This window comes from Astyanax mexicanus, chromosome 6, assembly GCF_023375975.1.
Source record: "Astyanax mexicanus isolate ESR-SI-001 chromosome 6, AstMex3_surface, whole genome shotgun sequence".
NCBI lineage: Eukaryota > Metazoa > Chordata > Actinopteri > Characiformes > Acestrorhamphidae > Astyanax > Astyanax mexicanus.
In genome coordinates, this window is record NC_064413.1 from 37,208,492 (window position 1) to 37,224,132 (window position 15,641).

Here is a 15,641-nt window from a genome sequence, read left to right on the forward strand (position 1 = left end):
TTTAGTTGTCCCTTCTCTTACTACTAACTGGAAGCAACCCAAATGTCTTGTCCTTTCTTCAATTCTTCCACCTGGTAGTCTGGTAGGGCCATAACAAACTGGACCTCATCAAAGTTGCTGAGGTGCACAAACCTGCCCATTTCTAAGCATTTTCAAATCCTTCCTAGGCAGGGTTTACCAGCAGAACACTGACCAGTAGATCACACTCCTTTTAGTGGCTTGTCTGCTTCTGACACAGCTTACTACATTTATTTCCCAGCATAATGTAAAAGAAAAAAGAACTTATCAGGCCTGTTCTACATTCCAGTTCCAAAACGGGCACTTAGTTCGGACTGCGGCTCCGCAATTCCGTACACAAAAGGGTAGGATGTACTGTGCATTTAGGGAAATTCCTTGTAAATGAAACATTTCTGCACTGTCATTTTTCCTTAGAACATACTAGAACTAGCTGCCTATGTGATTCTAAGTTTGACTGATATGTAGGCAATAGATTTATGTTGTAATATAAAACATTAATTGAAGAAGAAAACCGGTGTTCTGTCGAGTGTTGCTACCCTGTCAAACCGTGCTACCCTAGTGTATATTTAACTGTAAAAATACAAAAGAAGCTCCATATTAGAGCATGTTTCCAGTAGAACTCATAGTACGTAGTAAATTTGGAGAGCTTTAGTCAGTATCATGTTAAAGTTGCTTTTGTATATTTTTAAAATAATAATTATTGTATTATTATTTTTAATATACATTTTTTTACAGGCAATGGCAGGGAGTTCATGTTGTTCAATGCACAAAAAACAGATTTTTTATAAAAAAAAGATGAGAAATAATGAAACAATGTAGGTCAGTGCACGCGGAGCGCCGCTAGGAAGTACGTAGCGACAGGTAGCATAACTCACTGTCTCTGTTTTAATAACAATAAAATCACTTAAAACAAGCTCCCGCTGCTTTGTGCATAAATAACACTGAATTTCAGGCTTAATACCAACGCACACCACTAGATGGCGATCATGTCCCAATTCACTAGCCGGGGCAGCAAACCTGACGACACGGGTTTGATCCCGCATGAGAAGCGGTGTGTTTATTTATTTGTTTTTTTCCTTTCTTCATGGGTTAACCTGCTTTAAATTTAACTGTTCTGCAATTAGGTTCAACAACCTTTTGGGCTGGAGAGCTACATCCCATTACATTTCATTTTCGAATTGTTTTTTTTTTTGTGGCCCGCCACGTAATGACCTGCAGCCAAACTTAATTGCCGACCCCTGCTCTAATATAACCATAACCTGTTGTTCTGAGATAACTGATATTAACTGATATTGTGGATAATGAATTATGTTTTAGAGTCTAAAAGTTGTTCCATTCAGTCTCTGCACATTCTACCAGAAGGTTAAAAAAGAGTGGGAGTAGGGAAGGGAATGGTGGTTAGAGGTTCACTGCTACTGATGTGGGGTGATTTATAGATCGCTGATCTATGGATATGCGGCTGGATATGGGTGGGGGCGGAGCCTGTGTTGGAGTGACATGCCCCTGGTAAGAGTCACTCCATCATAATCCAGCCTCTGTTCTCTCCTCTGAAAAAAAAGCCAAATGTGGCCAGGGATCTAATCATCTGTTCACTCCAGTGGGCCGACCCACCAGATTACTAGCCAGTTTTTCCAGCCATGTCAGCTATTCCAGCACCGGCCTGCCGCTGCACACCCCTTATCCATCTGACGAGATACTTGAGTGGGTAAGTAATTCATATTTCTTAAATGAAAGAACACAGACTGCTGAGAGAGAAAAAAGATCAGCTCTCAGCGTTTTTAGGAGGCAGAGCCGTGGAGCTCATAAGACCTGGAGAAGATGGAACTGACAGTATAGTGGGAGTAGCACACTGGGAGATGTTTGGAATACAAAAGGCAGAATAGGGAACTGAGAGAAAAAAAAAAATACACAGTGCAGAAGCTACAGCTTCCATAACCTTAAAACTGACCAAATCCTGTGGGGACAGCAATCTTAATTTAAATCCCTATAGATAGGTACGCTCAAAATAACAACCTTACAAAAAAAAACATCTCTATCAAAATCTGCTAATCTACTGTGTTTCTCACAGCCGAGGAGGTGTTATTGTGTTCTAATTAACTGTTTGATTTGATTGTTGATAATAATAGCATTACTTCATCAAATTACTTCAGCACATATTAATATGAAGCACATTGTCCCAATATTCTTAATAGTGTATATGAAGCCCTGTTAAAGACACACACTTTATACCAACAAAAGTGTTGAACTAATTACATCAATTATAATATTATAGAGAACAAAAATATTCAAAGGTGTCAGTATTTCAGTAAAAAAAAAAAAAAAAAAAAAAATTGTACTGCAGCCAAGTGTAGTCATTTGTTTCTTTAGTTGCATACTGGAGCTATGAGGCTAATTTAGCTGGCAAACATGGTTTAGGGTGTAAAAATAAAAACAAAGTGTACAGTGTATTTAGAACAGTTATCTAAAAAGACTGCCTATATCTACACTGGTAATGAGTTGAACCAGAAATGCTAGAAAATCATAGGCAACACAAAATTAAAATCACCACACGTCTAGCATCTCTGCTGGCTAGCTAGTGTTTCAATAGCAAAACAGCCATTTTTTATCTCAAATTTCCTTCCAGCTCTAGTGTCCAAGCATTTTACACAAGAAGAGGGGAATCCAATAAATAAACATTATTTAATTGACCTGAAAATAAATATTTAAAGGAGCGTTCGGTATGAAATGAGAACGAGTGTGTGAAATAGCTACATCAGTCCAATTTCAAAACACCACAGAGAATTTTTTTTTTCCCACCCACCCCTCCCCACATGCAAAGCTCACTCAGGTTGCCAAGTTGCGGAGGCAGAATCCACACAATACAGTTCAAGACGAGCTCAGTAACTTCTACCATGGTAAACAATTTGGTCATTTTGGCTTCATTTCTTTACAGCAGAAGAAAATGGTACCACAGCATCCATGTGTGTTCTACAGACATTCAGCAGCCACACAGTTTAAACAGAGTTTCTAAGGTTGGTTAATAATTAACAACTTACTCTAAAACCACATTCTTCTTTTTTTTAATCACAGAGTATAGCTTTAATCCAACTGAACTCTAGACGTTTAGTTTAAACTCTTAAGGGCCAGACAGGAAGAATTAAATAGATAAAGTCATGAGTCTGACACAGAAAACAGGAGAAGGAGCACACAGATACGTATTTTACATTTCCCTTATCATTACATTGTGATCATCTGGTTGAATAAATATGTACTTTCCAGCCGTAGCTAATTATAAAAGCATGTAAAACATGCACAATTTATGCTTGCTTAAGTCGTGGGGATATTAGCATATCCGTGCTGCTTTAGAAGGCTGGGTAATGGCTGCGCTGGGTAACCAGTTGTGTAAAGCCGGAACTCTCTGTGTAGGTTGAATCTCATTACTGGGACATGTCATCTCTGGTCAACTCTGGACAGCGCTATCCCCCTGTGACATTACTCCCTATTTATTCAGTGTGACCCTAATTGAAAATCATAGCAGGTGTGCCCTTTATCGGTGTAATCTCATTAGCAAACTTCACAAATGTGTCAGGGAAGAAGTTCTGCACCGTCGGTGGTGGAGAACGTGTTGTACACTGCAGCCCACAGACGATCAGAAAAGTTGCCGCTCACTGAAGCGGAAACGCACTGAATGATAACTCTAATAAATCGCTCCCCATCCATAACAGGATGTGTTCCTACTGAAGTGCGATTTGTAACCACTGAGTTGATTTTGTCAGCAACAGAAGGTGGGATAACTGGGCTGAACGGAATACAGTTGAACATTCTTGCGTGGCATTAGGACATGCTCAGGTATCACTGATTTAGGGCTGGACGATATGGCAAAAATATTTATTTAAAATCTATATTTCTTAATTTTGATAGTTGCAATACAATTCCAATATTGATATGAACAGTATAAAAAGCTACCATCCTTGATGTATGTGAACTCAAACTGGTAGAGTTGGGTGCTATGGTGAAAAATATTATATCACAATATTTAAAGACATTTAAAAACAATTCCAGCATTTCCCTTTTTTGGAACGCAGACAAAATGCCTCAGCAGTAGCAGATTCTGCTATTCAAATATTCTTTCATGTACAGTACAGTGATTCTTATTTTACATTTTTATATTATTTTTTATTTATCTTGTTTTTTATTTTATGTTTATTTTTTTCTGCACATCATTCAAATACACAGAACTTTCTATACTTTCTGCAATGATATGTACAGTTGGGTCAATATTCTTCCCTTCTCTCCATATAATAAGAAAATGCATCACGATACGATAAAAAAAAAATCAATATATTGTCCAGCCCTACACTACAGTTTTCTATGCAAATACTTAGTTCATTTAGATTTTTAAATGTAGGTTTGAGTTTGAACTAGTTAAACGGTGTAGACTAGAAAAAATAAGTTAGCCACTGAATTTAATAACCCACTGATTTCTCCTTTAGCAGCAATAACTTCCACCCACTAAACATTTGTTCAACAATAAGAAGTAAGCAGTTAACAATTCCTCCCCGCAAATGTGTTTCAGTCAGAATCAATATTTCTAGGATGCTTTCTGTGCACAGCCCTCTTCAGGTCATGCCACAATGCCACAGCATCTTGCTAGGGTTAAGGTCAGTCTGCTGACTTGGCCATTTCTAATTTCTCAACCATTTTTTAGTTGATGTTTTTGTGCGCTTTGGCTCAATGCCTTGTTCGATCCCCCAACATCTCTTCAGCTTGGGGTCACGGACTCCTGCCCTTACATTCTCCTGTCAAGTGTTTTGTTACACCTTGGAATCTGTTGCAACCTCAGGGTTTCAGGGCAGCTCCAAACCTCAATGCTCCCTGCATCATGCTTCACAGTTTGGAGGAAGTTTTGGTGTTGGTGTGCAGTTTTCCTTTTTCTCCAAAAACTGTTTTCTCTGATTCATCAATAGAACATTTTTACTGAAACATTATGATGCAGCCAGGCAGTCTTGAGACTCTTGTATACAATGTTATTTCTTCTTGTTCTTTAGGAGCAGCAGCTTTCTATGTGGTGTTCTTCCACAAACTCTTACTCAAACTGTGTTTTGCTGTTTGTACAATCTTCTCCAGCTCCTCTGTATTTTCCACTGGGTTCAATTCCCACTATGTCCTTCACAGAACACCTACTCGTATAGAGTAGCAACAGTATTGAATTTTATATCTGAATTGTATGCTATTTAATATACTTGATATGTCACATACTTTACAATTCCTAGGTCATCATTGTTAACACTATCCTAGGTTAGCACTGTCAGCGATACCATTTTGCTCATCCAAATAGCAAAAATAGTGATTGGATAGTACTGTGTGTATTACTAATGTAATAAGATGCAAATAAGTAACAGATAAAAGAGCTTATTAACAGTATAATATTACAGCCTTTACTACTGTTAATGTGCGGTGCATCATAGATTTTAAATGTAGGTTTGGTGAGGCTCTCCCAATTTAAGTATGAAATCTGAATGGTACGGATGTTCCAGTTTAAACATCCGTAAATCTGTAAATTTATTTAATGATTATATTCCCAGAAAAATAGTTGCAATTAATTGTAATATTGTAATTATGAGACCATTTAAACATAGTTATAATTATAAAACAACATAATAAAACAACTACATTCTTTAAAGGGCAATGCACATTTTGTCAATAACAGCTAAGAAAGCAATTTTTCCCCTCATCCAGAGTGCACTCTGTGTAGATCGATGCAATAATCATTACTCGACTGGATAAAGTATGTTTTTTGGGGGAAAGTAAACAAAAACAAGCAAGTAAACACAATGAACAATATCAAGATTGGCAAAAGCTCATGTTTAAATATAGTACAATGAGTCAACACAGCTTATTAATGGTGACAGACCTACACCGCTGTCTTTATTAATGATTTATAAATATTTGTCTACACAGATAATGACATTGTTGATTAATGATCAAACCACATGATTTTAGTAATCAAAGAAAAAATCCAGACAATGTCATGTCACCTTCTTTGGTTCTATGCAATAAAATATGTAATAATGTGATTAGATTAGAATACCATAGCAAAACAAAAGCCTAAACCATCAATTTCTACACGTTACAGGTTAAAATGATGGCATAGTATCAAGGGATTGGCTTCAAAACCTGTTAAAAAAGTGGCAAAACAAATGGTGCATTCTGCTGCAGCATTCTCTTATACTAATGGTTTTGTTGTTTTCTTGTGATCATGTTAGTACGATTCTCCATGAATAATTCCAGGTGTAACAGCCCCATAATGGCTTGTGTTTGCTCCTGGAGCGCTGTCTGTGGGAGCTCAATGCTAATCCCTTCTTCACACTGCGTTTTAAGCAGCTCTCCATTTACACACCTTATAAAACTCATTCAAGGCCATCCATCACTACACTGCCATCAGCGAAAAAAGGAGAAAAGCTGAAAAGACCTGCGCCAAATAAGCCCAGGCGACATCCTGGACACTTCCTCGATGTTTTGTTGGGCGACTTTAGCAAAAGCCTGGCTTTGATCCTTTAAAATGACTTCAAAAAAAAAAAAAAAGAAAGAAACCATAAGAGGAAAACACATAAGAAGTGAAAGCATGTCTGCCCTGCAAAGCCTCTCAGAGTCACTTTGGCACTTTGATGACAACAGTTTAAACAAAGTCCTGATTTCCAGCTTCACTGGTTGCCATGAAAACAAGCGAGTGGATTACTAGAGACAGTGGGACACCTGTTCAAATGTACCATCGCCCACTTCATCACTTAATCAGAGAGCACTGGCACAGCTAGGCAGCCAAGTTAATTCAGCCTAATTCAAATGAATAGAGTGCTAAAACAACACTGACAATATGGCCGCGTCCATTTAAAAATGGCAGCCATTTACAGCGCTGATGGGTTTATTTAGAACATAATGGAGCTGTAAAGGAACATGGAATATGCAGGCAACTGAGGAAAACCTGGTGGAACGATGGGAGCATGTGTAACTCATGTACACAGAAATGCTGTAGCTTTTTGTCTGCAATAACACTTACCTTTAGGGTCACTCAGCACAGAGCCGAAAGCACTAATGATGAAGTCGGCTTTCAGACGAGTGATCTGCTCCTGATCCTCAACCCAGTCACCCGTCTCAGTCTGCTCTGTGCGGCAGAACTCCATGCCGTGCACGCGGCCTCCCTTCAGCAGGACCTCCCGCGGGGACAGGAAAGGCAGGAACTCACACTTCTCTTCCTTAGCCAGCTCCATCTACTCCAACAGCAGAGAGAGAACAACAGTTTACTCACATCCTAATATAAGATTACCCACATTTAATTCATATTTAAAGCAATACAGTGTCTATAAAAAATAAGTATTTACCATTTAGATATTTTCTATCCTGAAATAAGGGTCAATATATTTTGTGTTTCTTCTACAAGATTAGTGAAACAGGTTTGAAAACATAAATATTCACCCCCTTCAAGTTTGTATTTAGTTGACATTGCAATACTATACTTAACACCTCTAACACACTAACTACTTCTTCCCCTCCTTCACTCCTCTATCGTATTATATTTCGCTTTGAACTTCTTTAGGCCCTATCTAAAGTTTATTTTATCTTTAACTTCTATTACTTTTGTACTTCACTATTGTAAGTCACTTTGGACAAAAGCGTCTGCCAAATGTAATGTAAATTATGTAAATAAATAAAACTATATCAATTCTTAAAAACACAGTATACATTTTACACAATAATTTAGGTGAAAAGATTGTTGACAAACAATGGACTTTGTATGGTATTTAAATCCTTTATTCAGAACCTAATGTTTTAACTGTATAAAAAGCAAACTTTTTTTTCCAAATGATGGTGTTTTTTTAAACTGTAAATTTTTCTAACAATTGCAAAAAATGCAATATATCATCTTGCATACAGTCATATATCAATATCATTATATTGTTTTGTATTTACTTGGGATACATATTGTTTCACAATTTTTTTGCCAATACACAGCTCTATTATTAAGCAACTATACAGTACCAGTCCAAACACTGGACAAATTTTTGATTTGTAGATTAATACTAAAGCCATCCAAAATTCTTGGATATACCAAAGGAGTGGTACATGCAAAGAAGAAAAGAATCTAAAAGAAATGTATTCAACCAACTTAAACTTTATCATTTACGTCAAAACACACCTGAATAGGGTTGTTTAGATTACGCTAGCCACTTAGCTCATTCAATTCAGCTAGCTAACTACATAACATACATTTTTTTCCCCCATCTCTTTACCCTAAGCGCTTCATGGCTTGACAAACAGCACATATCCAAATGTCTGTGGACACACGCATATCGCTGCTTTACGTTGCACCTATTTCTGATGAGCTATTCCTATGTTCAAATACACATCATGCACACACAGATTGTTTAGTCCCTGTAGAGAAGTAATCCCTATAGAACAGAACTAGATAAGTAGAGGAAAAACATGAACCTGTTGGTGCCATTACCAACGCCATATATATGCACTAAAAATGCAGCTTAAACAATGTGTTAAATTTTTCCTCTTAGTTAATCTATTATTTTTTTATTTATATTAAAGTTGATAATGGTTTTGTATTTTCTTTAAAGTTAAAAGCTTCTTAAAACAACAATGTAATATAATAGCTTCAGAATGATCAGTTTCGTTATTACTTTAAACACATCTAAATTATACTTTATGATTAAGAAAAAAGCATCCCACTTATCTCATGAGAAGACAAAGTGGATTTAATATAAACAAGATAAAAAAACTATGTAAAATCTCTCTGAAGAACGCAATCAACCCACAGAAAGGGTCACAGAAATTACAGATGCATCAGAGAAGTGTCTAAAAAAGTGTAGCCATGCGATGAAAGCAGTCTTTTTCCCTTTAACAAAGCTCGTCTAAACTGTCTCAGTTCACATCAGCGCACATTGCTCACATAACTTTGAATGATTTTTTTTTTTCTTCTCCGTCTCTTTCTCGTGAAGGTTACTTACGCCTACAAGAGCCCTAAACTTAATATACCTTATAAACAAATTTAATTAGTTGAGGGTGATGGAAGCAGCATAGCTGAGGCTCTCGGCAGGCGAGTGTAAACAGATGTGAATAATTACCTTACTTTTCCTATTTTCTTTAAGTTATTTCTGGCGTTTCTATGGTAGCGTGAGGTGGGCACAGAGAAGGGCAACACGAGGCGTGACAAAAGTAATCTGCGGAGGGAGATTAAGAATAGACTTCTTCGTTTACTGTATTAACTCGCCACAATATTTTCATTTATTGATCTGTTCTTTTCCTACTTTAGCACGTTCATGCAAACAGCCACGGAACATCAGGTACCAGGGGAACGAAGAGAGACAAGTTTTCAACGATATGAGTGAAAGAAAACTGAAGAACTAAACTCCACCGGAGAGAATGACTTTCTAATGTAGGTGTAGAGTGCTGTTATGCATCTCCTCCACCTGCTATGAAAAGTGAACTCACCTGAGAAACAATGAAATTACATGCTTCATTTCTTTTATAAAACATGATTATGCTTGCTTTATTGACAATGGCAGTTCTATCAGAAAGGGATTACAAGAGTTTCTTCTGATCTTCTCTGTTTTAGCCCAGATTTCCACTACCAACATGCAAGTTCCTATTTCAGAATTAAATCAATGTTAAAGTACTAGGGTGTACTCACACTATCGCGGCTCTATTAACTAGTGTGATCACTCTCAACCATGCCCGCATACAGTTCACTTGGACCCGAGCACGGTACGCATGCAGTTTGAGCAATATCCGTGCCTGAGCACAGAACAAGTCGATGTTAGCGATACAACATTCTGTAACAACAAACACGGCAGTGTTATGCCGAATCCAGCACCACCATCAGGAAAAGCACCCCCTCTCAGGAGCGCACACTATATCGCTATATAAGTAACCGTGACTGAGGTAACAGATTATCTCCGCTTATATGAAGAAGGTGCACTCCTGAGAGAGGGTGCTTTTCATGGCAGGGGAGCTGGGTTCGGTACAACACCGGAAAGCCCACTGAGCAATGAGCTGTTATTAAGGTAACAGGTTAAATCAAGAAATAATGCACAGAAATGTAACAGATTTCACAGAGTGATTGCACATAATTGCACATAAAGGCAAGTAATGTATCCAATGTAGATCATATGAAAGTGACTCAAATCTGAAAAGATTAGAATTTAAACGTCCACGCTGAGCTTAAAAAAAAAAAAAAAAAAAACCTGATGTGTGTCACGAGGAATATATAACTAAACGAGGAATAAATTTTAAAAGCACCTCCATTTTACTTAATGGTTTAGTTAAGCACCTAAATTCACACTTTTACTCACTTTACACAGGCTCGATATTCCCCACAAGAGATCATGTTTTTGCAATTTTTTTAATGCTTTCTTGTTTTAATTGCAAAGCATCTGATGGACTTCTCACTCACTTACTCGCCTTTGCCAATATACAGACTCTCCACAAGGAGATGCTTTTATTACTTAGTATTAGTACTTTAGATTTGGTGCTTTGCATTAACAACACTGTGTATCCTTGTTTTATTGTAGGTTATAAAGGTTTAAAAGAAAAGAAATCATCATTAATTTGAGTTCTCGGACCTCCCAAAAATGTTCCTGTACTTCCTGTGACACACATCTCTCCCAAAAATGGGCTGAATTGAGCTGTTCACGCCATCCTTTGGCTGACTGGTGTCATTATCAGAGAGGAAGTAGTGCAGAGAGGGCTGCAGTCTGGGAGAGAGAAGGGGGACTTTTGACAGTAATCTCCCTCTGAAAGCAAAGACAAGTCTGTGCAATAAATGAGGGAGGAGAGGCTTAGGAGTGGTGTCAGTGGGCCAGAGAAAGAGAAAGAGAGAGAGAGAGAGAGAGAGAGAGAAAGAGAGAGAGAGAGAAAGAGACAGACAGAGAGAGGACATTCTCATGGATGTCTTAATAAACCCTCTGCCTCAGACTCCCCTCGCAAGACCAAATATTAATAAGCTGCTGCCTGCTGTTGACTTTTTCTCTCTTCTTCTCAACTCCTCGTCTTTCAGCATATCCCCCCCCCCCCCATGCACCAACCCCCTCCTCCTCCTCCTTTACTCCTGTCTGTATCTCCGTGTTTTCTTCTCACCTCCTCTGGGACGGCGCGGATGTTGGTGAAACCCCGTCTGAAGACCACGTAGACCCGTTGCGCGCCGCAGCGGAGGGCAGAGGTGGCACAGTCGAAGGCGGTATCTCCGGCTCCCAAAACGATCACGCTGCCGTGGAGCCGGGGCAGCGTCCAGCCACAAGCACACATCCCTGAGCCCCAGAGAGAAAGAGAGGGAGATAGAAATACAGAAAAAGAAAAAGAAAAAAAAAAAAAAAAACACAGACGAGAGTGAGAGAGGCAAAAACACCATTTCCACCAGCAGAACTATTCCCACTTAAGGGCTCAGCAGATACTAGTACTTAAGACGGTGTAAAATTGCATCTTGGAGTCTGCAGACACAGCATGTCACTATCAAATTATTCTGCTTCGATGAGAGGCACATCACATCCCCCCCACCCTCTTCAAAATCTCTTTATTTTCAGGAAATATTCTCATATAGGTAATTTCCTAGCCTGCACCTTTCTACAAGCAACACATACATCTCTTAAAATCACTTAAAATCCTTTAATTTTCTCAAAAACTGTCAGTGCACCTCATAATCCAGTGTGCCGTATGTATGAATTTTACCAATCAGGTTGTAAAGAGCAGTAAAGCCACTCTTCTTTCGCCGTTCAGAGGTGAGTATTATCAACCTGTAGCCTCCTGCTAACCCCAGGTAGCACTGCAGGAGCAGCATTAGCATTAGCCACTAATTGCGCTAGCACTTTCGCTGCTCAGAGGTGAGTATATCGGTCTGTAGCCTGTGTGTTTACTGTGTTAAAACAAGCTACATGGGACGAACCACTAGCTAATATCGCCCTGGCTTATCGTAACACTCAGGGTTCCTCAGTGTAGCGCTGTCGGGTGGCCTTAGCCGCTAATGCTAATGCTGCTGCTCTCAGCCTTATTGGAAATCTGCAAATCTAAGCTTGCTGTAAATAAACGGAAGCGCTTTACTCACCCAAATAAGCGAAATCTGTGTAGATTAACATCCAGTGCTCGTTTTAGTTATTTATTTTTTAATTACAGCTTTGTTTACTTAGCTTAGCTTTAGTAAATTAGAAGGAAAACATGGTGACACCCCTGCTCCTTACTAGTGTCACATACTGCACCTTATAATCCAGTGCGGCTTATGTATGAAAATAGACCAGAAAATAGATGTTTATTTGTAGAGCACCTTATAATTCAGTGCACCTTATAGTGGGAAATATATGGTATGTTTTAATTTCTTATATTAGATAGTGATGACTACAGATTCTATTGAATGCAACTGATTTTCAGAATGTGATAATGCCCACTGAACCAAACAGTGAGTGTAATCTGCTAATGGTCTACGTTCCTGGATGTATCGCACAAAGACACAGAAAAGATTCCATCCGCAAAGCACAGAAGAAAAAAATATCAGTATCACTCACTCAGACCTATGCTCTCTCCTTCCTCTATATTTGTTTTTGTTTCTTTGACATCCTTTACGCATTTGAGTCACATGTGGACATTAGGAGTGGGCGATATGATGACAAAATATCATGACAATATTTTAATGATTTGATGATAAGACAAAACACTAAGAAAAAAAAAATAATAAATACATAAATAAATAATATATATTGAAAACTGTATATATACTGTATATATAACTATATATACTATATACTATATAGAAAATAATACTAAAATCTTACCTGTAAACCTTTGTCTGTTTTGTAAACAACAATAACGTTAATCTTACGTTAAACGTTAATCTTAGTTACCATTAAGATTTTGTATAAAATAATAATATTAATGAAATAAAACAAATAATACACCATACAATAATGTATTTTAACAAAATGTTAATCTAAATAAAATATGCAAAATACTATAAACATAAAAGTGCACAATAAAAACACCCTTAAAGCTTCATAATAGACAGAATACTGCAATAATCACAATAAGGTTTTTCTTTTTAAAATCATGATACGATATGGCACACCCCCACTGAACATATACATTACATACGAAAAAAAAAAAAAAAAGATGCTTTTCCATTCAGCAGCAAGCATCACTAAAAGCAGCACATTCCCACTGACCCCTAATAATATAGCTCGTATTTTATATAGCACATAACTACATATGAACACCACACCACAGGTGCAAGGTAATGCTTTAGAAAAAACATATATAGCCTACATGTGAGCTGCCACTGAAAAGAGAAGTGTGCACCCAACCGCCACCCCTCCACCCTCCACCCCCCCTCCTTCCAGCAGTCCTCTATGACCGTGACATAATCACACATTTACAGAATGCCTCAATAGTCCTTTATAGAAGCTCATAGCTGGCATAGTTTTACTCAATATCTTTGAGCTTTTCATAGATGTTGTAAAGGACATGTGTTTTCACTGATCCAGGCATTCTCTCACGCCACAGAGTCTAAAGAGATGCTTCCAGAGATGTCAAGGGTACGAAGACGGCCTTGCCGCACAGAAAGGCCCTTATGTAATGCGCTTCGGAAAAGCAGCGTGCTGGAGTCAATAGGTAAAAGTTTTCAGCAAACTAATTTCTATGGGTCTTTACCTGGTTTGCTGGCCTTGGCAACTAGTGGGAGAAAATCCTTAGAGGTATAAAATCCCTGCTCCACTGAGAGACCTTCAAAGATTCTGTGCCTGTTAGCTTGAGGTAGACCTGTGGAGAAATAGTGAGAATGAACCATCAGCACTGCATTACTATTTTACGCTCTGCAGTGAATACAAGCTGTACATGCAATAAATACATTTATATTTATGCAAACATTTCAACAGCTTACACATCTGCAAAAAAAAAAAAAAAATCTTCCCATAACATCATGATACAGCCTATTTCAAAAAGACTACTTAATACTACATCACAATTCATGCTAGAAGATCTTCTTTCCATTGCCATTGTAGACATTTTAGCAATTATGTTACATTATGTTTAAAAATTAAATCATTAAATATACACATTCATGAATTCATGTTTTTACATGTAGGTTATTTAAAAGGGCTGTTGATGTGCAGAACACCAGCGTCTGAGGGAGGTTTTTTTTTTTTTTTTAAGAAAATATGTTGCCTCTATAATTTTTACCATTCAAACCTGCATGTGTGAACGTAATGTTAAGAAGTACTTAGTGAGTTATGAATGGGTTTCAGGAAACACTGATTATTTAAAGAATGTTACTATGTACAAAGTTACAAAAATTGTATTTAGCGTTACGTTTAGCGTAACATTTTGGCATAACAATCTATTATCTTAAGGATTGGGCCTGATCCATATATTTTAACATTCAGTAAAAGCTATTTTAAGCCAGGTCTAGTTCACTGGGCACCGTTGATGGACATTAATGTAGGTATGATGTTCTTATTATTCTTTGAATATTGTTATGGGGTCTTTTGTGACCTCTTGGATGAGTCAGCGCTGCACTCTTGGGGTAATTTTGTCCGGCTAGCCACTCCTGTTCCATGTTTTTTGCCATTTGTGGATAATGGTTCACTGGAGTCCTAGACCTATATGGTTACAAATGGATTCGTAACCTTTTCAAGACTGATAGATCTCAATTACCTCTTCTCTCATTTGTTCCTGTTTTTTTTTTTGGATATCAGAATGATATCTAGCTTTTCTTGCAGTATTTTTTGGTCTACCTCACTTTGTCAGACAGGTTCTATTTAAGTGATTTCCTGGTTGAGAATAGGAGTGGCAGGAGAAATTGGGGGGGGGGGGAGGGGGGGATGCAAACACCTTTTCACACCACTGCATATGTGTGTAAAGATCAATTTAAAGGCTTAAAGAAGTAAATCAAAAGGTACCAAATACTCTACCAATTTAAAGCTTCTACACTCATATTATTCTTTTACAAAAACGGTTCCTTGTAGGATCAAAAGTGTTTTTTCTATGCCACCACTAAAATAATCATTTCTAGCCCATGTTGTTCATGAACACTTTGTACTACCCAGTGTGTAAACCTCATGTCCAGGCACAGCTTCCTCCACAGCAACACGCACTCCTCATTTCCAGCTTCCATCACCAGAACGCGCTTCATTTTCTCTCTTTACACCCTTCCTTTAAATATAGCATGCCCTGACACATCCCCCTATGCTCCTGTTTCCCTACATTCAGCCTCTGCACATGGGTGCCCATAAATGCACTTCTCCACGTGCTGAGAGATGCTGAAAGATGCTGCCTCGCTCCATCACTCTCTGAGAGACAGTATCAGATATCGCAGTGCCTGGCTGTTACTCACGATCTGTTCTATGCTCTGTATACTGCCATTAACCTCATCACACTACCTTGTCATTATGCTCGTGGTTTAGGAAGGAACAATTTTTAAATATAAGCTTCAGGAATGTCTAACAAAGCTTCTGATTTGCCATAACCTGTCATTATCACTTCCATTCAAAAGAAACAGCGCAAAGAAAGACAAAAACAGCTCAAACACACACACACACACACACGAGTTTAAAAGCAGCACATACAGATTACTACCTGATACAAATTCGTTTCAAATGTGA

At 38.0% G+C, this 15,641-nt stretch overlaps 1 protein-coding gene across 1 annotated transcript in view; it reads right to left on the reverse strand.

The window, feature by feature from the left end:
* Positions 1-15,641, reverse strand: part of dpyda.1 (dihydropyrimidine dehydrogenase a, tandem duplicate 1) — a 206,287-nt gene that overhangs the window by 116,740 nt on the left and 73,906 nt on the right. Inside the window, exons 9-11 of the mRNA XM_022673644.2 lie at positions 13,693-13,800; positions 11,140-11,309; positions 7,055-7,265 (exon numbers count right to left, since the gene is read on the reverse strand). Of these exons, the coding sequence (XP_022529365.2) occupies positions 7,055-7,265; positions 11,140-11,309; positions 13,693-13,800 (489 nt within the window). The remainder of the gene's footprint in view (positions 1-7,054; positions 7,266-11,139; positions 11,310-13,692; positions 13,801-15,641) is intronic.